We start from the raw sequence: 25973 nt of genomic DNA, 5'->3' as shown, positions 1-25973 counted from the left end.
TACTTTACATAGTTCACATTTTGTTTCAATTGCAATTACCCATTCCTGTGCCCTTTCCTTTCCTCTTCTACGTCTTGGCAGGCATTGCATTACTGTTTACCCTTCTTTTCGGCCTTGCTTTCTAAAGGTGACCATATCTTCATGGTATCTCTAGAAAGTTTCATTTTTATCAAGACTGGTTTACATCATAATTACACAAAACAACTGTGAATTCTAATGAGAACCATTACAGCTACACTGTAGAAAACTTGCCTAATAAAAAAGTAAAAGAGGGCCGGCCCGGTGGCGCACTGGAGAGTGCGCCGCTTGGGAGCACGGCGGCCCTCCCGCCGAGGGTTCGGATCCCATGTGGAGACCGGTTCCTGCTCACTGGCTGAGCGCTTTGCGGGCGCAACACCGAGGGTTGCAATCCCGTTGCCGGTCAGTAAAAAAGACAAAAAAGGAAAAACAAAAAAAGTAAAAGAACTTCGTAACTGTCAATTTTGAAAATGTCTAAGAACACCAGGCTTGGTGATAAGATACTCAGGTTCGGGTCCTGGCTCTGCCACTTAAAATCTCAGGTTAGGCAGGGTGACTCTGTTGTGTCAGGCTTGCCCCGTAAAGCCTTATGAAGCCTCCAGTGGATCCAGGTGGATCTTGAAGTAGCATAAAGCTTCCAGGAACTGGCCATACCCTATTTGTGATCCCTGGGGAGTGACAGAGTTGGCCTTCATTGCTGCCTTTTTGTCTCATTTCTACTGCCCAGCCCTGCCTACCTGGACAATTCACTGTCACAGGAACAGAACTACCTTTAGCATTGCCATTTCTAAAGTTGTGCTTCTGAAATGCTCTCTGCCTAGAAATCCCCTTGCTATCTTCTCTGCCTGTCTGAATTCTAGCCACCCTTCAGGGCCAGATCAAGTACCCCCTGCCCAGCAAGGTCTTCTCTGGCCACCCAGATCAAACTGATGACTCCTCTGAACTCCAGCAAGAACCTCTGCCCAAGTGCTTGCCCAATACCTTCAGTAGCTTTATCTCTGGGCATCATATTGGTTAGGAGCACAGGCTCTTGTCAAGACACACCTGGGCTTCAGTCTTGGCTCTTCCATTTCCTAGCTGCATGCCTTAGGCAACTGACATCACCTCCCTGAACCTCAGTGGTCTCTGTAAAATGAGGAGATCATCTCTGCCTGTCACGGTTCCTGTAAAGATCAAATAAAATGTCTTAAAAGCTACTAAGTGCCAAATAAATATTAGATATATATTTAATACAATAATAATTTAAAATCAAGGTTAAATGGAAAGATATTCATAAAATAATGTTGTAATAGGAGTTACAAAACTGTGGGTAAAGTAAGAAAGGTCAAAGTGTGTGTGTGTGTGTGTGTGTGTTTACAAACACAAACATAAAAAGAATGGGAAGGCACACTTCAAAATGGTACTCAGGATGATGGTCAGCTCTGGGTTATGGGATAATGATTGGTTTTTATTTTCTTATCTATATTTTGAATTTTTGTGGGTAGAACTGTAATAAATTTATAACTTGAAAATATTTTTTCTTGGTGGCTGGTAACAGGGATCAAGCCCTGGACATTGGTGTTGTCAACACCATGTGCTAACCAACTGAGCTAACCATCCAGCACTTACAAATGATATTTTAAAAAGAAAAATCATGATCCGATGATATACTATTATTTGGTTATTTATACTCTACCATATTTCAGAAAGGGTTTAAAGCAGCATACAATATGGCAAGATAAGCTTGAAATATAAAACAAAATGATGCTAAGGAGAAAATGTGAATAGGAAAGATGCTATGTAGCAACACTGATAGACATTTATCCTGACGGTCTCATATTTTTATCAAGTGTTTTTTAAAGAAGGAGTATCCTAGGATGTTCCTTAGTCATAATTTTAATAGGTAAGCTTACCTTGTAAAAGAAAGGCAGTAGTATACAATACAATGTAATAATATTAAATGATACATAAAAGAGAGAAGAATTTTCTGCTAGTTTTCAGTGAATTGAAGATTCTGATTATTTTGTTGTTGGCACAGTAGACATTCCCAAGAAAGGCACGATTGCTATTATTTATATTATATTATACTTGTATAGTAAGTTGCAAGTTACAAATATACTTTTGGTTAGTGCTGGTTTTGCTCATCTGTTTTGCCTTAACTCCTTGGCTTATTCCTTCTTTGGAAATTGAGGAGTCTGGACAAGAAGATCTAACTTTGACCATCTGTAGTTTAGTAAAGTTGTAGTTTCACTTGTTTAGGAACATTTCCATTGATCCTTCCACTTGGAATTTTTATTGTATGTTAGTTGACCTGTGTTATAAAATGTCCATCATAGACTTGTATGATAGTAACATAATTTAAATGTCTTTTTCACAGAGAGACCTCTCTCCCCCAAGGCTGTCAAAGGATTTGAAAGTGCTCCACTTACCAAGAATTATTATACTGTGGTGAGTGTTTAAATGATGAACAAAAATTTTTATGGAATCTTTTCACATGTCAAACCACTGATGTGTTGAGGTGACACAAAAGGAAAGACTGAATAAAGTTGCACTGTGAGGATCCAATGCCATTTGCTTTACAATGGAGCTTTTGCACTTGTAGGCTTCTTATAGTCATCTAAAAGTTTTACATCCACTGTACTGAAAAGTTAAGGGTAGCACAAAGATTCAGAGCAAGGCCTATTAAACAGCAGTGAAAGAGAAACTGGTTAATATGTAGGCATTGTTGAAATCCTGCAGTTAGACATAGCCTTACCAGATACGAGTGTTTAGAAGGTGAATTCCCAAGTTCCTGTAATGTGGTAAGTTTTAAGTGATTGCATTCTGTGATTTTACTTTAGAATCAATTAATCCATTATTATATCCTGTTATAATTAATCCAATATTATATTCTCAATATTATCAACCTTGTCCTTGAGGAGAGCCCAAAAGGAAGACTGCCCTTTGGCACAAAGGGAGGAATGAAATGGCTCTGACTTGAACACAGATATGTCAAAATGTATTAGCTATAAATAGGACATGTGCAATACTCAAAATAAGTTCCTGTTTGAAAAAGAAATTGCATAATTCTCTTTAATCTACTCTCTGCTTTCCTTCATGTCTCCTTTCCAGACTTGGCCCGTCACTAATGAAAAGGTCAGGTCATCATTACCTCTAAGTTTCCCTGTCTGGTAGCCTTGTCATCTCCCCCCACCTGCGCTGAATACAGCTTCAGTTTTAACCCAGTGTCCTATGTGTGTTTGTACTCCATGCTCATTTCATTTTGCGCATGGATAAAGAGTTTTTAAGTATCTTTATACAGGAATATGAATGTCATTTGGTTACAAAAAATTAAATTTCACTCTTCAATGAATTTGCTCCATAATGTTGACATGAGCATAGGTGATATGAAAAATCAAGGAGGAACCTCATAGGTAATATGAACAATAATCATAGAGGACCATTTTGTCAATATTTTTCCTCTCACATTCCTGAGGTTAAAATATTACTTGGCAGAACTAAGCTCCCTTTTCCCTTCTTTCCTGACCAATTATTTTAGCTTCCAGGTGACTCCTAATGATTTAATTTTTGAAGAAAGTTTTCAGTTGAATGATGGATGAACTTGTTACCATAGCTTCTACCATTGCACCTCTGCTGATTCTACCAATTAAAATGTTGTTAGGATTATCCAAGGCAGAATAACCTGTGTGATTTGGGGGCTTTATATAAATCCTATACATATTATATACAAACTCTGACTGTACTGCAGTTTGTATAATCCACCTCTTATTGGAAGACATGTGCATTGTTTTTCCTGGTTCCTTGCTATTTTTAAACAATTCTGCAGTAAACCTTTTATACTTGTACATGTGACTTTGTCAAAGTATGTAAAAGTCTGTAGGGTGGATTCTTAGAAGTTGAATTTTTGGGCCTAAAGATATATATGTTTTTTTAAAAAATTGGTAGATATTTTCTCAACCCTTACACTTAATAAAGAAAAGAGAAGGTCTTGGGGAGCTCGTGATGGCTCATGAAGGATCTGTAGAACTTCTGTGTGAATATTGCTGAATTAGTGAGTAGAGACCAGTTGGGAATGTTGTTGTAACTAGTCATGGATGTAAAGAGATTTTGGCTTGTTGTTGTTTTTTAATCCACATTTCTTTGGCTTTAAATATTTAGGCAAATTTTTAACATCAATTGATTCAAAATATGTTCTGAGTGTTCGGATTGTCCTTCTAATCTGTGTTAAATACCTGATACAAATAAAAAAAATTTCTATCCTACCCACAGGATTTGTAGACCTGGAAAATCAAGTTCACCCACATGAAGGTGTCTCCATCTGATTTGATATTAACTCTTCTTCCCAATTAAGAGTCATTAATTGTAGACATTTCCTGTTGCTAGAACTATAAGAATACTAGTGACTGATTTTTACTCCACTTAAAAAAAGAACATTTTAATGATTATATAACTAATTATGTAAAGAATTGTTTTTAAACAATCAGACAATATAGAAAAAAATATAAATATGAAAATAAATATCGCTTGTAATTCTACTACTTAAAAATAAGCACTATTAACATGTTGGCGAATATTGGCCAAACTTTGTTTGAGGTAGGCATGCAAGCATGCTTCGAAAGTTTGTGGGAAAATAGAATTAAAAGATAATACAATCTTTCCATGAACTTCTTGAACTACCATCATATATGTGTGTATATACCTGTTGATACATATGTGTGTCTATGGGGATGTGTGTGTATATTTTTTAAAAAATTAAAACAGGAACTGTATATTCTTCATTATTTCTCCTTTGTGGAAATTTTTCTATCCCCAAACCCCAACAATACTTGTCTCTGACCAGGTCTGTTCTTATGCTACCCAGGAAAGCCAGGGGTGTAATTCAGTTCAAATCTGAAGGCCTGAGAACCAGAGAGCCACTGGTGTATGTTTCATTCTGAGGGCAGGAGAAGACTGATGTTCCAGCTCAAGTAATCACGCAGAGAGAACAAATTCTTCTTCCCTCTACCTTTTTGTTTCATTCAGGCCCTTAACGGATTACATGAAACCCACCCCCATTAGGGAGGCAATCTGTTTTATTCAGTTTACCAATAAAAATGCTATTCTCATTTGGAAATATCCCCACAGACACACCCAGAAGTAATGTTTAGCTAAATATCTGGGTACACTGTGATCCATTCAAGTTGACCCATAAAATTAACCATCACATCATGTAAACTTGGGCAGAATAGAGACCTCCTGGAATTTGCAAGCCTGCAGACATTCTCTCCCCTTTTTCGAGTTTCCAAGGGATTGTCTGCCGATTTCAGCCCCATTTAGGCCTTAATGCAATACTAGTGTCATGTCAATTGTGAAATGTTAAGTTCTCTAGTGTGACCAAAGTGCCTTGGGCATCCAGCTTAGACTCACACCTGCCACAAGGCATATATAATGTGCGTAACTGAGGCTTGGCCACTCCTGGTCTATTGTTTTGAATGAGAGCTTAGTATCCTTTAGGGACATGGCAGCCCAGAGGAACCTTTCATTGCCCCTGACCTTGGTTCCTTCATTGCCCTTGCCTTTGCTGCCATGCGTTAAACTTCTCTCACCATTGAAGAAAACCATTTCATTTTCCTATTATTTTTCTAATAATTTTTTTCTGCTCATTGGCTTTCTCTGTCCACTGTTACTTGATGTTTAATCCTGGCAGAGGATTAAACAGTAAGGAACAGAAAAAGGAATCTATGCAGCTTAGTTGTCAGGCCTAATTTGTGTGCAGCACTTAGGTCTTGGCACCGATGGTCTCATTGGGAAGGCAGGACAGACATGATAGTGTAAGCCACATGGCACAGAATGATGTAAAGTTGTAAAGTGTTGTAAGATGGGTGTCTCAAAATGTGGTTGAGGGATCCTTTGCATCAGAAGCACCTGGGGAGCTTTTTAGAATTACAGACATCTGGGCCCCATACCTGACTTGCTACATCAGAATTTCTGGTCATAGATCCCAGGAAACGGCATTTTAAATAACTCCCCCCACCCCTTCCACAACCTCTTCCCCTCAACACACAGGTGGTTCGGATGCTCACTTCAACTAAAATTTGAGAACCAATAAAGGCAAAGGTTGAATGGAGGAGGTAGGATTGAAGTCATGTCCTGGAGGAAGGTCAGAACTTAGATAAACAGAGAAGAGATGAAAGGGAATTTAGGCAGGGGGAGCTGTATGAGCAAATTTCCCCAGGTAAAACTGTGGGTGCCTGTAATTAGTCTATCTTCCATCAAAATGTCCCTTGGAAATGAATTCAGTATAGTGGCAGGATACAAAATCAACACACAAAAATCAATATCCTTCCTATATGCCAGTAACAACATAGCTGAAGAAGAAATCAAGAAGGAAATCTCATTCACTATAGCTACTAAAAAGTGACATACCTAGCAGTAAATTTAACCAAGGAGATGAAAGATTTCTACAATGAAAACTATAAAACATTGCTGAAAAAATTTAAAGAGGACATAATAAATGGAAAGATATCTCATATTCATGGATTAGAAGAATGAACATCATGAAAATGTCCAAAGCAATCCACACATTCAATGCAATCCCTATCAAAATACTAATGATGTTCTTCACAGAAAAAGAAAAAATGATCTTAAAATTTGTATGGAACTACAAAAGACCCCATATAGCTAAAGCAATCTTGAACAAAAAGAATAAAGTTGGAGGCATCACACTTCCTCACTTCAAAATGTACTTAAAAGCTGTAGTAACCAAAATAGCATGGTACTGGCATAAAAACAGACAAATTGACCAGTGGAATAGAATAGAGAGTCCCACAATAAACCCATGCACTTACAGCCAACTAATTGTTGACAAAGGTGTCAAAATATGCAGTGGGGACAGGACAGCCTCTTTAACAAATAGTGCTGGGAAGACTAGGTATCCACAAGCAGAAGATTGAAACTAGACCCCTATCTCTCACCATACATGACAGCCTAATCAAAACAGATTAAAGACCTAAATTTAAGACTTGAAACTATGGAACTACTAGAAGAAAACACAGAGAAAATGCTACACAAAATGGGAGTGGGCAGTGCTTTTTCGAGGGAGACTACAAAGGCACAGACAGCTAAAGCAAAATTAAACAAATGGGACCACATCAAACTAAAAAGCTTCTGTACAGAACAGGGCACTATCAACAAAGCAAATAAACAATCTACAGAATGGGAGAAAGTGTTTGCAAACTACACACCAGGCAAGGGGTAATATCCAGAATATATAAGGAACTCAAACAATTCAACAGCAGAAAACCCCAAATAACCTAATTAAAAAATGGGCAAATGACCTGGACAAACATTTCTCAGAAAACATATAAATGGCCAACGAGCACATGAAAACATGCTCAAAATCACTAATCATCAGGGAAATACAAATTAAAACCACAATCTTCTTACCCCTGTTAGAATGGCTGTTACCAACATGACAGAAAATAACAAATGCTGACGAGGATGCTGAGAAAAGGGGACCCTCCTACATTGTTGGTGGGAACTTAAATTGGCACAGCCATTGTAGAAAACAGAATGGAGGTTCCTCAAAGAACTAAAAATAGATCTACCTCATGATCCAACTATACTACTACTGGGTATGTACCCAAAGGAAATGAAATCAGTACATCAGAAAGACACCTGTGCTCTCATGTCCATCACAGGACTATTCACAGTAGTCAAGAGATGGAATCAACATAAATGCCCATCAATGGATGAATGGATAAAAAAAAACTGTGGTATATATATATACGCAATGGAATACTACTTAGCTGTAAAAAGAAATAAGTTCTTGTCATTTGCAGCAACATGGATGGACCTGGAAACCATCCTGTTAAGTGAAGTAAGTCAGGCACAGAAACACAAATACTACATGGTCTCACTCGTATGTGGGATCTAAAAAAAAAATAAGAGGTAGAGAGTAGAATAATGGTTACCAGAGGCCAGGAGGGGAGGGAGGTGGGGGAGGAGAAAGGGTGGACCAATAGGTACAGAACTATGCTATCTATGCTAAGTGAATCATTGTGCAGTATATGCACGTATTGTAACAACACACTGTACCCCACAAATATGTACAAGTAATTGTTAAAAATTTTTTTTAAAAATTGGTGAATGTGGGTAATACATACACAAAGGGTCATTATATTATTTTCCTCTCTTTACTACATATGTGAATATTTATTTAGAATGATAACAGAAATCACAGATTACAAGTTTTACAATTTGACAAATAGCACAAATATCACAAAATCCAGAAAAATAACATTCTACTTTTATTGACTGCTTGACATATCTATATATTACTTTTTTCTACTTTTTGGCTACATATTCTTTGATTGTCCCTTCATAGTATGATAATTTTGTAATATTTCTTCTTTTTGTACATAGAGAATAGGGAAATAATTTAGTCCTTCCTCTGGCATGATTGATCAAAATATTTTTTAAGTGACAGAATGCAAAATAAAGAAATATGTCTTAACACACAGGTACACTAGCTGTTTGTAGTACTGGTGCAGGTTTGTGTTAGGTATTGATGAGACCTGAATCCTTTGTTAACAGTTTTTCATATCTGATTATAGACAGTCCCCAACATCATATGCATTCACTATAAACTGTACTTTGAGTACCCGTACAATCATTTTGTTTTTCACTTTCAGTACAGTACTCAAATTACATGAGATACTCAATACTTTATTATAAAATAGCTTTGTGGTAGATGATTTTGCCCAACTGTAGGTTTTTTTCCCTCTTTTTTTTTTTTTCGTGTCCGTCAACGGACCGCAACCCTCAGTGTCGCGCTCGTACCGGACCGGGACCGGCAACGGGATCACAACCCTTGGTGCTGCGCCCGCCCCTCGCTCAGCCAGTGAGCAGGAACCGGTCTGTATGTGGGATCCGAACCCTCGGCGGGAGCGCCGCTGCGCTCCCAAGCGGTGCACTGTAGCAGTGCGCCACCGGGCCGGCCCCCAACTGTAGGTTAATGTAAGTGTTCTGAGTGTGTTTAAGGTAGGCTAGGCTAAGCTATGATGTTTGGTAGGTTAGGCATATTAAGTATATTTTCGGCTTACAGTATTTTCAGCCTACATTGGGTTTATTGGGATATAACCCCATCATAAATCAAGAAGCATCTGTATTTGACATTTTCTATAGACTACTTTCTGGCTTCATACATTTTAAGCTTTTTTTCTCCTCTAGTACCCACTTAACTTCCAGTGCCAGGCACCCAGCACACCTCTGGCCCTGCACCTTGGTGTTACCCAAGCATATGACCATGTAAGCACAGTGCTAGGGAACCTCCCAGGGCCTTGGCAGGGGCCCTGAAGCTTAAGCTTTATCAGCTCCCTGGCACATCAGCCTCTGCTGATAAAGAAAATGGAGAGAAAAACGGATTGGTAAGAACAAATCAGCATGTGAGCTCTGGTCTCCTGACTGTACTCGACGGTTTTTTCTACTAGAACATGTTTTAAAAATCTTTAAAAAAAATCTTTCCATTAAAACCACCTCTTGCTTTTGATTTTTTTTACATGATTCTTTGAGCAAATTTAATTTTCATCTTGTAAATCATTGTGGTTCTCAAAAGTGAGGTTTTTTGCCTAACTTGACCCATCGTAAGCACTATTTATATAGGTAAATACAAGCTTGAAGTTAGAAAAGAATCCAGAGAAGTGATGCACTACTTCAAATCTCCATCTAGTCATACTGCATCTGTTATTCTCTCCTCCACAGGGTATGGTTACTGTTTTAATTATTTTGCAAATAACAAAAACAGTTTTGAAATAGCTAATGCCTAATTTAATGTCTAATTCCTACATTTTATTATGCCTTTTTGAAGAGACCATGGTTATCTCATAATCATGAATATTAGTTTTCCTGGGGGAAAATACAGTCTATTTTTAAACTAAAATGCCTTTATTTTTTCAGTAAATAAAAAAAATAAATAAATCTGCGTCTTCCGCTGGTACATTTCAGGCAAATGTCACCATTTTAAACATAAGGAAATAACTTTCCTGATATATAAATAGTAGATGCCCAAGACAATATGGAGGAGGGGAATGATGTATACCCATGTGCTAAATATCTCTGTAATCAAAGATAAAGATGCTTTTAATTTAAGTACAATCCTATTATAATTTTGCTTTGAGTAAATATCACTGGGGAAAAAATACCTTGAAGGAATTCCATTCAGTAGCAATACTACATTATGGTAATATGAACAACATATTAAATCCTAAATTCAGCATAGAATGAAGAATCTAATACTCTAGATTATTTTTAAGGTGTTTACCTCAATAACAATATAGCAGTACCTCAATATCTAATTTTAAAAAATGAACCTAGCCCTCTCTTCCATCATTCTACTTCTAATAAAAGCTTGTTTTAAAGGCAACTATCAACTACATGGTTAGATTGGATACACCTTCATCCGTACACCTAAATGAGCAGAAACTCCAAGGATCTGTTAAACTATCAGAGGCAACATAAAAGGCTGATCTGGGGAACTTCTTTCCGCTTTCTTATTTTATAAAACACTATGATCATTTTCAGAGCTGAAAACTTTTGGTTGGAAACTCATACATAACCAGTGTGCATAAAGTACGAGTGAAAGAACATAACATCATATTGCAAAAACAAATATCATTTGAGACTATGAAAGTTTATAACACTTGTTGAAAGAAGGCATTCATCTCTATTCATTCTTTATAATTTTTTATAAAACAGAAAATTTGGGAAGAAAAACTAAACAAGAAGTACACAGATAACCCTTTACCTTTTCATGCCATCTGTAACTCTTCTGCATTGTGTAGGACTTTGGTAAAAGTATTTTATATGTGATTATTAGGTATAATATTCAAGAGAGAAGACTCATTCTCTTCCTTTTTTTTTTAAATAAAATATTTGTATATGGAATAAGCACCCTAGGATTGCCACAACTGGCTTGGACTTCAGGCTCTCAAGTATTGTTGGGTGTGGGCCTTCAAAAACGAAATATGATTTCTATACTCTTTATTGTGTAGTTACAGATGTGAAGATTGGTTTTGTGAGTCTAGACATGGTGTGAAAGACATTCGATTCCTGGAGCTCTTCCATGTTTTTGTAGGTTTCTCAGTGCTGTCCTCTGCATCCTTGCTTGGCAATCGTACACCAAAAGGTTGAGTTTTGGAAATCAATAAGTTCAGCCTGGTTTCAGCCCCTCTGCAAAAGGTGATATATGTGATTGTTTCCTCCTTTTCAACCTTCTCTTTCTTTTTCCTTGATGTTTTTGTCTTTTGTCATGGTTCAAAATTCAAAAGGTAAAAAGTTTTTTTTTTTTTTCCTGTCAAACAGCCATTTTCTCTGTTTTAGTCACTTAGGGCTGCTATAACAATACTACAGCCGGGCTATATTCTTTTCTCACCTATGTTTATGTTTGAAAATTTCATAGTAAAGAGTTCTAAAAAAAAAATGTCTCTTGGAAGATGGAATTAAAGAATTCCATTAAATTAAAGACTTCACTACAGCTACTGCAACACACTGTAGTAAAGCTGTCCTTTGTGCTGTCACAAATAGGCCAGACTCACAGTAATCCTAATATTCAACTCTGGGAATGAGCTTCTGTCTGCAGAGTGAGAGATGTTTATTTCCCTGCATCCAAATAGGAAACTATAATCAGTAAAGACCAGTTATTTTAGTCCGTTGTGTGTTGCTGCAACAGAACACCTGAGACTGGGTAATTTATAAAGAACAGAGGTTTATTTGGCTTATGATTCTGGGACAGCTGCACCTGGCACAGGCCTCAGGCTGCTTCTACTCATGGCGGAAAGCAGCAGGCAGCCGGCAGGTACAAGCAGATCACATGGCGAGAGGAAGCAAGAGAAAGAGGGGAGGTGCCAGGGTCTTTTAAACAATCAGCTCTCACGGGAACTAATAGAGTGAGATCTCACTCAGGCCCCCCTCCCCCAGGGAGAGCATTAATCCATTCATGAGGGATCCACCCCTGTGACTCAAACAGTTCCCAACACTGCCACAGTGGGGATCAGATTTCCACATGAGGTTTGGTGGGGACAACACATCCAAACTCTATCACCAGTTTTATTTATTTTATTTTAACTTTCTTCTACCTTATGTAACTTACACTAGATGCCTAAAGGGCATGTCTTACAGCACCTACATGAACTAGGAAAGATGGGAGGAAGGCTGTGACCTGTTAAATCACAAAAATCCCAGAAAGCTGCCTGTAACCCTTGCTCCATCCTCCCACCTCTACTCACCCTCATTTTCTCTCTCACTCATCTATCTACCCACTTGCTGCCACCCAGAATCTTCTCTACCTTTTCAGCACTCACCTGCCATTTTTATTCCACCAGCCTAAACTACCTTACACCTCTGTCCATTGATTCTCATCTCCTTATCCCCTATTCCTTTTTACCTATTACCCTATTACTTTTTACTCTTCCTGTCTTACCCCTCCGTACACCTCTTCCATCTGAGGGCTGGAGGTAGAGGAAGTGACAGGATTTTGTGGAGCTAGTGAGTCTATCTGCCAATAATGGGAGATAGTGCTGCCTGGTTTTGTGAAAGCGAAAGACATGGCACTGCAAAATCAATCACTGCACTTGAACATAGACAGGCAGTTTTACTGGCATATAAGTCAAATATGACATAAATACAGCAATAAAATTGCCTTTTTCTGTCTCAAAGGACTTTACCAACATTAACTCATTTTATAGGCACCATAATTATCTCTGAATTCCTATAATATGATATTTTTTGCTTCGATTTAAAGTTTCCCGAGGCCATTATAGTCTTCTTTTATCATTGGACATACCTCTCAGTTCAGCCATTATTTATATATTTTAGCCAGTTAAAATAATTTCTTCATACTTGTATGGCTCTTTCCCTTTGGAAAACATAATTATAAAAATGAACTTACTCTAAAGCTTTTCCAGGAAATGTTGGAAATGCATTTTACTGGGAAATCAATAGCCCAGGATGCAGGTGCAAAAGACCTCCACCTTTTTTTCTATGGCGTCTCAGCATCTGTTTTATTCTGAATTCTGGCAAAGGTTAGTTGAACAAAAAGATGCAGAGTCAGGGAGGCAAAGGCTGTGTCTGGACATAGACTATTTGAGTGGATTTCATCTCTATCAAATTGTGCTGCTCTGAAGTTGGTTAGCTTGCCAAACTCCTTGCCTTCTGACTCACCACTGAGGCCTTCTGTTTGGGAACACATAGCCTTCTCTGTCTGCTTCCCTTCTTATCCTTTTACATTAGATGCCGTGTGGCCTGAAAAATAAAGACCCTGTCTCAGAAGTTCATCAGTTGGTCTTTTGAGATTGAGGAAAGCAATAAAAGTCCAAGTGAATCTGGGAAAGAATCCCAAGCATGCACCCCAGTAAGCATCTCTGCTAATCAAAACACAGCAAGGGCAGTTCTATTTAATATATTGCCATTTGGATTGGGGAGGGAGCATAGCTTGATGAAAAAGACTTATTAACCACCTTTGTCATTTTTAGTTTTGTAAGTTGGCATTGTGCCACCCTCAAAACTTGCAATAAAATGAGTTTAATGTACATTTCTATTTAGCTTTCCAGAACTCAATCCAAGGCAGCAGGAAGTGTGTGCCTGACTCCCTTGCCCTGGCCTTTGGTCTGTCCCATGCCAATGGTTACAGCAGAGCTGGCACCCCTAGAAAGTGCATTGCCACGCCTAGCGAATAAACCAATTGGAGTAGGATAGTTGGCACCTTTCTTGAAAAAAATCTTAGCAATTTTATTTAAAAGAGCCCCACAAAATAGCATTTTGGAGGAAGTTGAAATAATAAAGCTATTTCAATGGGGGGAGGGAGGTTGAATTATATCAATCATGGAATGAAAGTAATGTTTAATTGTTTTAAAAATCATATTTTATGATGAAAATATTATCTGTGGTTTTTCTAATTTAAAAATCCCCTTCAGGCAATGACTAGTTTTGTTTTTCTTTATTTCAACAGACATTTTAATTCAGGTAATGTGACAGTTTTAGACAACAGTACTTGAAGGGAGGGTGAGGATGTGAGATAGCTCATTACCAGACATGGTCTTTTTCAGAAAAGTGTGTACAAAATGATGATTACAAGATTTTATTCCCTCCTGAATGTAAGAGGGAAGGCATGTCACCATTGGGGAGGCCCAACTTTTCTTCTCCCTCAATAGTGCATTGACTTTTCTCAGCCTTTTGTTTTTCCACATGAACTTTAGCATAAGTTTGTTGATATCCACAAAATAATTTACTGAAATTTTTATTAGGTTTGCATTGAACCTACAGATCAAGTTGGGAGGAACTGACATCTTGACAATATTGAAATTTCCTATCTATGTACATAGGATATTTCTCCATTTGCGCAGATCTTGATTTCTTTTATCAGAGTTTTGTAGTATTCCTTATATAGATCTTGTACATGTTTTCCTATATATTTAATTTTTCTGGTGCTAATGTAAATGGTATTGTGGGTTTTTTTTTTGTTTGTTTGTTTTTTTTTTTTGTCTTTTTCCGTGTCCGGCAACGGATCGCAACCCTCAGTGTCGCCCCCGTACCGGACCGGGACCGGCAACGGGATCGCAGCCCTCGGTGTTGCTCCCGCGCCTCGCTCAGCCAGTGAGTGGGAACCGGTCTGTATGTGGGGTCCGAACCCTCGGCGGGAGCGCCGCCGCGCTTCCCAAGCGGTGCACGATAGCAGTGCGCCACCGGGCCGGCCCCCCAAATAAATATTTTTAACAAAGGAATCTGCATATGAGTCTTACCTCCTCCTTGGTGCTTAATAAAATATGGTACTGTTGAATTTTAGTGCAGTTCTTTCCATTTCTATGGATAAAAAAATGAATAATAGTGCTGAGTGTGAATATAAGAGATTACTTGAGGTACTGCAGTAAAAACAGCCTAGGTCGGCAAAGAGATAAGATGATGGACAAGCTTGAGTTTGGGGGAACACCCACACTGAATAAGGACATGGAGTCAGGAAAAAAAAAACAGAATTTTTATTAACACATGAGAAATTTGTGCTTTGACTGTTTTTTAATAACAGCTTTATTGAGATATAACTCACATACCATACAATCCACCATTTTAAAGTGTGCAATTCATTGTTTTTAGTGTATTCATAGAGTTGTGCATTATCTCATCTAACTTTATAACACTGTCAGCACCCCAGTAAGAAACCCTGTACCCATTAGCAGTTACTCCCCACAACCCATTCCGTCCAGGCCCTGGCAATCACTAATCTACTTTCTGGCTCTACGGATTTTGCCCATTCTGGAAGTTTCATATAAATGGAATTATATAATATGTGGCCTTTTGTGTCTGGCTTCTTTTACTTAGCATAATATTTTCAAGGTTCACCCATTTTATAGCATGTATCAGTACTACTTTTCTTTTTATGGCTGAATAATATTCCATTGTATGAATATGCCAGGTTTTGTTTATCTGTTTATCAGTTGATGGGCCTTTGGGTTGTTTCCACTTTTGAGTTATTATTAATAATGCTGCTGTGAACATTCATGTGCAAATTTTTTGTGTGGACATGTTTTCATTTCTGTAGGAGTTGAATTGCTAGGTTATATGGTAACTCTATGTTTGACATTTTGATGACTGTTTTCCACAGTGGCTGTACCATTTTACATTTCTACCAGCAAGGTATGAGAGTTCCAGTTTCTTCACATCCTCACCAACACTTGTTATTGTCTGGTCTTTTTAAATTATAGACACCCTAGTGGGTGTGAAGAAGTAACTCATTGTGGTTTTGACTGGCATTTTCCTAATAGTTAATGATGCTGAATGTGCTTATTGGCCATTTGTATATATTCTTCAGACAAATTGTTCAAATCCTTTGCTAACTTTTAATTGATATTTTTATTATTGAGTTGTAAGCATTCTTTATATATTCTGAATACTAGACCCTTATCAGATATATGATTTTCAAGTATTTCTCCCATTCTGTGAGTTGTCTTTTCACTTTATTGATAATGTCCTTTGACACAAAAGTTTTTAATTTTGATGAATTCTAATTTACGTATTATTTCTTTTGTTGCTTATGCTTTTGGTGTCATCCAAGAATCCATTCTCAAACCCAAGATCATGAAGATTTCTTCCTCTGTTTACTTTGAGTTAGGTATCTTTCCTTTTTTCTTTCCTTCTTTCTTAGCACCCAGTTATGAGTGAGGACATGCGGTATTTCTCTTTCTGTGTCTGGCTCATTTCACTTAACATAATTTTCTCCAGATTTGTAATAATGAATATGCTAATAAAAATATATTAAATGGAAAAAAATCAGTTATGTAGATTTAACTCTTAAATCCATTTTGAATTTATTTTTTTATATGGTGTGGAGTAGGAGTGTAAATTCTTTCTTTTGCATGTGAATATCCAGTTTCTCCAGCACCATTTGTTGAAAAGACTGTTCTTTCCTCATTGAATGGTCTTGGCATCCTTGTCAAAAATCAACTGACCTGGGCCAGCTTGTGGCTCACTTGGGAGAGCTTGGTGCTGATAACACCAAGGCCACGGGTTCGGATCCTTATATAGGGATGGCCAGTTAGCTCACTTGGGAGGGTGTGGTGCTGACAACACCAAGTCAAGGGTTAAGATCCCCTTTCCGGTCATCTTTAAAAAAAAAATCAATTGACCATAGATGTTTGGGTTCATTTCTGGACTCTCAATTCCACTCCATTTATCTATATATCTATTCATGTGCTAGTACTAGGTATCTTTTTTATTATTTTATTTTTTAATTGATAGATAAATTGTGTGTATTTTTGTGTACAACATGATGTTTTGAAGTATATACATTGTGGAATGACTAAATCTAGCTAAATAACCTATGCATTACCTCACATATTTATCATTTTTGTGATGAGGATTCTTAGCATCTACTCTGTCAGCAATTTTCAAGAATATAATATATTGTTATTAACTATAGTCATCATGTTGTACAATATATCTCTTGAACTTATTCCTCTTATCTAATGAAAATTTTGTATCATTTAACCAACATCACCCTAACCCTTCTCCTCCACCACCACCCCAACCCCTGGTAATCACCATTCTACTCTCTAGTTCTATGAGATCAACATTTTTAGATTCACATATGAGTGAGATGGTGTGGTATTTGTATTTTTGTGCCTGGCTTGTTTCACTTAACATAATATCCTCCAGGTTTATCCATGTTATCACAAGTGGCATGTCCTCCACCCAGCCTCTCCCCTTCCCCTCTCCCCATCCCCATCTCCACCCCCAGCAACCCTAGGTCTGTTCTCTCCCTCTGCAAGTCCAATGGACCACTGTGGTCTTTCTTTCCTACCTTCTTTCTTTCTTAGCTCCCACTTTTGAATGAAGATGTGGTATTTTCCCCTTCTGTGCCGGGCTTATTTTGCTTAATGTAATTTTCTCCAAGCTCATCCATGTTGCTGTGAATGGCAGAATTTCATTCTTTTTTATGGCTGAGTAATATTCCGTAGTGTATATATACCACATTTTCCTTATCCAGTTGTCTGTCGATAGACATTTAGGTTGGTTCCATATCTTGGCTATTGTAAATAGAGCTGCAATGAACATGGGAGTGCGGGTATCCCTTTAACATGATGATTTCCATTCCTTTGGGTATATACCCAGAAGTGAGATTGCTGGATCATATAGTTACCATATTTTTGGTGTGTGTGGTGAGAACAATTAAGATCTACTCTCTCAGCAAACAAAGTATACAATACATTATTATCAACTGTAGTCACTATGCTATACATTAGGTCTCCAAAACTTATTCATCTTATAACTGGAAGTTTGTACCCTTTGCCCAATGTCTTTTTTCCCCAGTCCCAGCCCCTGGAAACCACCACTCTCCTCTCTGTTGCTATGAGTTTAATTTTTTTTTTTTTTTAGATTCTCCGTGGAAGTGAGATCATGCAGTATTGGTCTTTCTGTATCTGGCGTATTTCACTTAGTATGTCCTCCAGGTTCATCCATGTTGTTGCAAAGACCAATGTCAAGGAAATTTTCCCTAACGTCATTTTCTAAAAGTTTTAAGGTTTCAGGTCCTATGTTTAAGTCTTTAATCCATTTCAAGTTGATTTTTGTGTACAATGTAAGATAAGAGTTTAATTTTATTTACCTGCATGTGGTTGTCCAGTTTTCCCAACACCATTTATGGAAGAGACTATCACTTCCCCATTGTATATTGTTGGCACCATTGTTGAAAATTAGTTGACCATATATGTATGGATTTATATCTGGGCTGTCTGTTCTGCTCTATTGGTCTGTGTGTCTGTTTTTATGCCTCTACCATACTGTTTTGATTACTATAGCTTTGTAAAATAATTTAAAAGCAGGAAGTGTGATGCCTGAAGCTTTGTTCTTCTTGGTCAAGATTGCTTAGGCTATTTGGAGTCTTTTGTGTTTTCATATAAATTTTAGGATTGCTTTTTCTATTTCTGTGAAAAATGCCATTGAAATTTTGAATCCATTTGTCAATATCCACAGAATAACTTGCTGGGATTTTGATTGGGATTGTGTTGAATCTATAGGCCAAGTTGGGAAGAACTGACATCTTGAGAATGTTGAGTCTTCCTGTCCATGAACGTGAAATATCTATTTATTTAGTTCTTCTTTGATTTCTTTCATCAGAGTTTTGTAAATTTTCTTTGTACAGATCTTAGACATATTTTGTTAGATTTATATCTATTTCATTTTTGGGGGTGCTAATGGAAATGGTATTGTGATTTTAGTTTCAGATTCTAAATGTTCATTCCTGATATATAGGAAAGTGATTGACTTTTACGTATAGACCTTGTATCCTGCAATCTTTCTATAGTTGTTCATTAGCTCCGGGAGTTTTTGATAAATTCATTCATATTTTCTACATAGACAAACATGTCATCTGAGAAAAAAGACAGTTCTATTTTTTTCTTTCCAATCCGTGTACATTTTATTTTATTTTATTGTCTTATGGTATTAGCTAGGACTTCAAGTACAATATTAAAAAGGAGTGGGGTGAGAAGACATCCTTGCCTTTTTCCTGATCTTAGCAGAAATGCTTCTAGTTTTCACTATTGAATATGATGCTAACTGTAGGTTTTCTTTTTTGTAGGTGTTCTTTATCAAGTTGAGAAACTGTTCCTAGTTTGCTGACAGTTTTTTTTAGATTATGAGTGGGTGTATTTTTGTCAAATGCTTTTTTTCCATCTATGGATATGATCATATGATTTTATTCTCTAGTTCATGTAGATATGATCAATTATACTAATTGTTCTTTTTAATGAATGTTGAAATAGTCTTGCATACCTGGAATAAATTCCACTTGGTTATAGTATAAAATTCGTTTTTGTATGTTGCTGTATTTTATTTGTTAATATTTTTGTTGAGGGTTTTTCCATCTAAGTTTATGAGAACTATTGGTCTGTAGGGTTTTTTGTTTGTTTGTTTGTTTGTTTGTTTGTTTTTTCTTATAGTGTCTTTGTCTGGTTTTGGTATTAGAGTAATACTGGCTTCATAGAATGAGTTAAGAAGTACTCCCTCTGCTTCTATCTTTTGGAAGAGTTTGTAGAGAATTGATATAATTCCTTCCTTAAATGTTTGATAGAATTCAGCAGTGAACTCATGTGGTCCTGTATTTTCTGTTTTGGAAAGTTTATTATTGATTCAATTTCTTAATAGATATAGGCTTACTCAGATTGTCTGTTTCTTCTCTGTTGAGTGTTGGCAGATTGTGTCTTAAAGGAATTTGTTCATTTCATCTAGGTTATAAAATTTTGGGGTGTAGAGTTTGTATTAGTCTGTTTCTGTTGCTATAACAGAATACCCGAAACTGGGTAATTTATAAAGAAATACAATTTATTTCTCACAGTTTCAGAAGTTAGGAAGTCCAAAGTCCAGGGAACACATCTAATTAGGGCCTTGTTTTTGTGGTGGTGACTCTATACTGTGATGCAGGTGGTGAAATGGCTGAACAAGAGAGAGCTAACCTGCCCACTTGCTCTCCTTATAAAGTCATCAGCACCGTACCCATCGCTTCTTGAATAGATCAATCCCTTCACAAGGGTATGGTCCTCACAATTTAATCACCCTGTAAAGACCCCACCTGTCAGTTACCATAATAGGAATTTCCCACCCTCTTAACACTGTCACAGTGGGGATTAAGTTTCTAATACATGAACCTTTAGGGGACACATTCAAACAATAGCAGAGTTGTTCATAGTTTTCCTTTATTATTTTTTTAGTGTCCATGGGAGCTATAGCAATGTCCCCTCTTTCATTTCTGATACTAGTAATTTGTATCTTCTCTCTCTCTCTCTTTTTTTTTTCTTTGAGAGTCTGGCAAGAGGTTTATCAATTATATTGATCTTTTAAAATAGTCAGCTTTTGGTTTCATTGATTTTTTCCTACTGATTTCCTGTTTTCAATTTCACTGTTTTTGGCTCTAATTTTTATTATTTCTTTTCTTCCCCTTATGTTGGATTTAATTTGCTCTTCCTTTTTCTAGGAAAAAATCTTAAGGTGGAAGCTTAGATTATTTATTTTAGATTTTTGTTCTTAGTATATGCATTCAATGCTATAAATTTCCCCCTAAGCACTGCTTTCCGTGCATTACACAAATTTTGATAAGCTGTATTTTCATTTTCATTTAGTTCAAAATATTTTAAAATATCTCTTGAGAGTTCTTTTCTAGAAAAGAAATATATTATTTATAAGTGTGTTGTTTAATCTTCAAGTATTTGGGGATCTCCCATATATTTGTCTGTTATTGATTTCTAGTTTGATTCCATTCTGGTCTAAGAGCATGCATGCTATGATTTCTATTCCTTTAAGTTTGTTTTTCTTTTCTTTCAAATTTGTTAAGATATGTTTTATGGCCAATAATGTGATCTATCTTGGTGAATGTTCCATGTGGGCTTAAGAAGAATGTATAATCTGCTGTTTTTGGATGAAATAGTCTATAGATGTCAATTATATGCAGTTGTTTGATGGTGCTATCGAGTTCTAGTATGTCTTTACTGATTTTCTGCCTGTTGGATATGTCTATTTATGATAGAGGGGTGTTGAAATATTTAACAATAATAATAGATTCATCTATTTCTTGAAGTTCCATCATTTTTTGCCTCACCTATTTTGATGCTCTGTTGTTAGGTGCATACACATTAAGAATTGTTATGTCTTGTTGGAGAAATGACCCCTTTATCATTAAGAAAAGTCGCTCTTTATCTCCGATAATTTTTCATTCTCCAAAGTTTGCTCTATCTGAAGTTAATAAAGCCATTCCAGCTTTCTTTTGATTAGTGTTAGCATGGTATCACTTTCTCCATCCCTTTTACTTTTAATCGATAAGTGTCTTTATCTTTAAATAGGATTTCTTCTAAACAGCATATGGTTGGGTCTTGTTTTTTAATTCATTCTGAAAGTCTCTGTCTTTTAATTGGTGTATTTAGGCCATTGACATTTAAAGTGATTATTGATATAGTTGGGTTAATACATACCATATGTTAGTATTTTCTGTTTACTGCCCTTGTTCTTTGTTCTATTTTAGTCTCCTACATTTTTTCTGCTTTTTGTTGTTTTAACTGAGCATTTTATACAATTTTATTTTCTTTCTTAGCATATCAATTATATTTCTTTAAAAAAATTTTTTTAGTGGTTGCCCCAGAGTTTTCTTCTTTTTCTTTCTTTCTTTCTTTTTTTTTTTAACATTTACAACTAGTTCAAGTTCACTTGCAAATACCACTACACAAAGGTATACACTATATTCACAGGTAGTGCAAGTACCTTATAATAACAAAGTATTTGTAATTACTCCCTCCTATCCCTTGTATCATTGCTGTAATTTATTTCACTTATATGCAAGCACACATGTGTATATACTCACACATGTAATCAAATACATTGTTGCTATTTTTATTTTGAGTAAACTGTTATCTCTTAGGTCAATTAAGAATTAAAAAAACTGTCAAGGGTTCAGATCTCCTTACCAATCAGCCATCAAAAAAAAAAAAGAAAGAAAAGTTTTTATTTTATCTTCACTTATTTCTTCTCTAATATTCTTCCCTTCTTTGTGTAGATACAATTTCTGACCTATATCATTTTTCTTTTCTCTCAAGAAATTCTTTTTCACATTTCTTGCAAGGTAGGTCTATTGGTGACAATTTCCCTCAGTTCTTGTTTGTCAAAGAAAGTCTTTTTTTTCTTCACTTTTAAAGGATAATTTCACAAGATACAAAATTTGAAGTTGGTGAGTTTTATCTCTTAACACTTTAAATACTTCTCTCTACTTTTTTCCTGCTTGCATGGTTTCTGAAAAGAAGTCAGATGTAATTGTTATCTAAACCTCTGTATAGGCAAGCTGTTTCCTCTGGCTACCTTAAAGATTTTTTAATCTTTGATTTTCTGGAATTTGAATATAGCATGCCTAGATTTTTATTTTTATTTATCTGGCTTGTTGTTCTCTGAGCTTCCTAAATATGTGGTTTGATGTCTGACGGTAATTTGGGAGAAATTCCAAGCCATTATTGTTTCAAATATTTCTTTTATTTCTTTCTCTCTTTTCCTTCTGGTACACCTTTTATAATTGTCCCAAAGTTCTCCAATATTCTGTTCTGGGTTTTTTTCAGTCATTTTTCTGTTTGCTTTTTGGTTTTAGCAGTTTCTATGGACATACTCTGAAGCTCAGAGATTTTTTTCTTAGCTATGTCCAGTCTGCTATTGAGCCTATTCACAAGCAGTCTTCATTTCTATTACAGTGGGTTTTTTTTCTTGTTTTTTTTTTCTTATCTCTAGCACTTCTTTTTGATTCTTTCTTAGAATTTCTATCTCTCTGCTTACAATATCCATTTGTTCTTGCATATTGTCTATGTTTTCTTTTAGAATCCTTAGCATATCAATCATAGATATTTTAAAATCCTGGCTTGATAATTCCAACATTTTTGTCATATCTGACTTTGGTTCTGATGCTTGCTCTCTCTATTCAAACTGTGTATTTTGCCTTTTAGTGTGCCTTGTAATTTTTTATTGGAAGCCAACATGATGTACTGGGTAAAAGGAACTGTGGTAAATAGGAATTTAGTAATGTGGTGGTAGGGTGTGGAGGGAGGAAAAGCACTCTATTGTTCCATGATTAAGTCTCAGTCTTTTAGTGAGCCTTTGCCCCTGGATTGTGAACTTTACCAGTGCTTCTCAGTCCCACCCTTAGGAGGGACAGAATGGCTAGAGGGGGCTGGGGTTGTGTACTTCCCTTACCCCACATGGAATGCTAAAGCTGGCTGAAGTTGGATATTTCCTTTCCCCCATGTCAGTCAGGCTCTGATAAAACTCCATTAGGTTATGCTCTGGTAAAGTAGTTTCTCCTGAGGGCAAGCCTTGTTAAGAAGAACAGAATGCTTAGTTTACAGCCTTGTTCATATGGAGCACCCCCAGGAATTTGTCTATTACAGTTTACGTTTTCTTACCCTGGTACTAGTTTCTGTGGAGGCTTATGCTTGTTGGTCTCTGCTGTGGTAAATTGTGATTCACTTTATCCATCTGTTTGTTTCTCCAATTTTTGGAGTATCAGTTTTCCCTGTGACCTCACTTCTCTGACAGATTAAAGAAAAGTTGTTTGTTTGTTTGTTTGTTTCAGTCTGTTTAGCTATTTTCTTCTTATTGGAATGGAGTAACAACTTCCAAGCTCTTTACATGCCATACTAGAAAGTGGAAGTGCTCTTTCTTCTTTTTAAATATAGGTGTTTACAAATATATATTTTTCTTTAAGCACTGCATTAACTACATCCCATAAGTTTTTGTACATTATGTTTTTATTTTCTTCATCTCAAAGAGGTTTATAAGTTCATTTGTTGTGCTTGGACTTTCTATAGGGGGCAACATTTCTATTCCATCAGTGGATTAGTTTCAGAGAACATCAGCACCTCCAGATAGCTGGATTTTCACTCTTAGGGAGTAGTTTCTAAGGAATAGAGGAACTGAAAGTAGATATGAGTGCCTGGGAGTCGGGGCTAGAACCCAACCCCTAGCTTTTGAAGGTGGGATGCTACTGGTATCTAGTGGGTAGAGGCCGGAGATGCTGCCAAATATCCTACAATGCACAGGGCATCTTCTTACGACAAAGAATTATCTGGTTTGAAACGTCAATAGTGCCGCCATTGAGAAACCCTTTTTTAACTCCTTAAGTTGGTGGGACTATTTCCCACTCACCCAGCACCTACCTGTATAGTGTCTCACTACTGTTGAGGAGTGTAGGAATGTTAAGATTGAGAAAGACCAGGGAATTTACACAGGGCAAAAGCCCTTAGCACAACAAAGATCTTCAAGGATGTTCTGCTAGATTAGATAAGGACATTAAGGTCATTTCTTTTCTGCTTCACTCCCTTTCCTTTGTTGCTCAAGATGCTTTCCAGAGAATGCCCCATAGCCATTTTTTTTTTCATTCCTTTGATTAAGTTTTTTCTCTTGTATTTCCTTGTCTTTACAATAAACGCTGAAGCAAATACTGACTCGGGGCTGCGCCATGATTCTCCTTACTTGAGAGAGTTTTTTCTTGGTGCAGTCCCTTCAGGCTTCTCATTGCTCTATTTGGGCTCTGAGTAATCTTTGCGTCCCCATCACACAGCGAGAAGTGACACACTACCTCTTCACAATGGTCCCTGAGCTAGGTGAAGTGTCATAATCTGAGATGAGGTGAATGTAGCCTTAAAACTGAAGCAAGCTGTTGGTCAGCAGCAGAGTCAGGACCACCACCCTCCAGTCCAGTTGTTTTCCAGAAAGCCTACAGCTACCTGGACTTCCACTTACTTTTGACCATTCCACCTTTGAAAAGCATCATGCATTGTCTTGTGAGTATATATCTGGCATATTGGTAGGTTAATGCACTTTTCCTATCTAAGAATGCTTCACTCTGTCTTGTAATCCTCTGTCTAATGTCTCCCTCTGCAAATAGAATGGAAGCTCTCTGTAGGCAGCACAGCATTTGGCACAGAGTGGGCAGTCAGTAAATTTTTGTTGTTTGAATTACAGGATATGAAAGGAAATAAACCAAAATGTTAACTTGCTCATCTTTAAGAGCTTGAAATGAAGGTTGGACTAGCCTCCAGAAGAGTCTGAAAAATGGGGCATGACCCTAGGACTGGTGGGGGAAGAGAAATTGCGGACCCGTACATGGTCGTTTTGCCCATAGGATTTTAATTGTGTTATTAGTAATACTGATAGGTATTATTTTGTAGGGCCCCATAAAACCCCAAAGGAGACATTCCCTAAAACATGGCGCCTTTCCGGCNGGGGTTAGAGGAAAGAAGGTTTGGAGGAAGAGCGTTAAACTTCGAGGGTTTGAATGGAATAAATCATGGAGAAGGTGGAAAAGAGAAGATTTATTATCTGGTGTTGGAGCAGGGTTGTGTGTGGTATCTGGTAGGAGAGGAAGGAGTGCTGCATCTGGGGTGTCACGGCCCTCGGTGGCGACCAATCGCTCCGTTTCGTCCACTAAGCGGTTACCGTGAGTTATGGGAGAGCTGTCCTTTTGATGTGCTTTGCAATGGGAGACCCCTAACTGTTTGGGTAGCCGAGAGGCTTCAAGGAGCTTGTCTATTAAGGCAGAATTGGTTATAGCACTGCCTTTGTGTTAAGCAATCCTCTTTCTTTCCAGATTGCTGCATGGGATATAAGTATGTGGAAAACGTATTTGGAATCTGTGTATAGGTTAAGGGATTTGTCTTCTGCCAGGACACAGGCCCGGGTGGCCGCAATGAGTTCAGCTTTTTGGTTAGTGGTACCGGGTGGTAATGGCTGAGCTTCTATAATTGAGTTAAAAGAAACCACAGCGTAGCCTGCGTAATGTTTGGACCCACTCCTGAACGAGGACCCATCCGTGAACCAGGTGTAATCAGGCTCAGGCAGAGGGCCTTCGGAAATGGGGGAGTGACAAGGAATGAAATTTTGAAGGGCCTCCAGACAGTCATGGACTGGGGTGTTGAGCGGATAGGGAA

At 37.2% G+C, this 25973-nt stretch overlaps 1 protein-coding gene across 1 annotated transcript in view; it reads left to right on the top strand.

Moving 5' to 3' along the window:
- The window catches only part of LOC103607015 (rho guanine nucleotide exchange factor 7-like), an 80759-nt gene that overhangs the window by 31491 nt on the left and 23295 nt on the right, over window positions 1-25973 (top strand). Inside the window, exon 6 of the mRNA XM_008591568.1 lies at window positions 2375-2445. Within this exon, the coding sequence (XP_008589790.1) occupies window positions 2375-2445 (71 nt within the window). The remainder of the gene's footprint in view (window positions 1-2374; window positions 2446-25973) is intronic.

Source organism: Galeopterus variegatus, unplaced genomic scaffold (assembly GCF_000696425.1).
Source record: "Galeopterus variegatus unplaced genomic scaffold, G_variegatus-3.0.2 Scaffold7044, whole genome shotgun sequence".
Classification (NCBI taxonomy): Eukaryota; Metazoa; Chordata; class Mammalia; order Dermoptera; family Cynocephalidae; genus Galeopterus; species Galeopterus variegatus.
The sequence above is the reverse complement of the archived record's forward strand: the minus strand, read 5'-3'. Positions and strand labels throughout refer to the sequence as shown.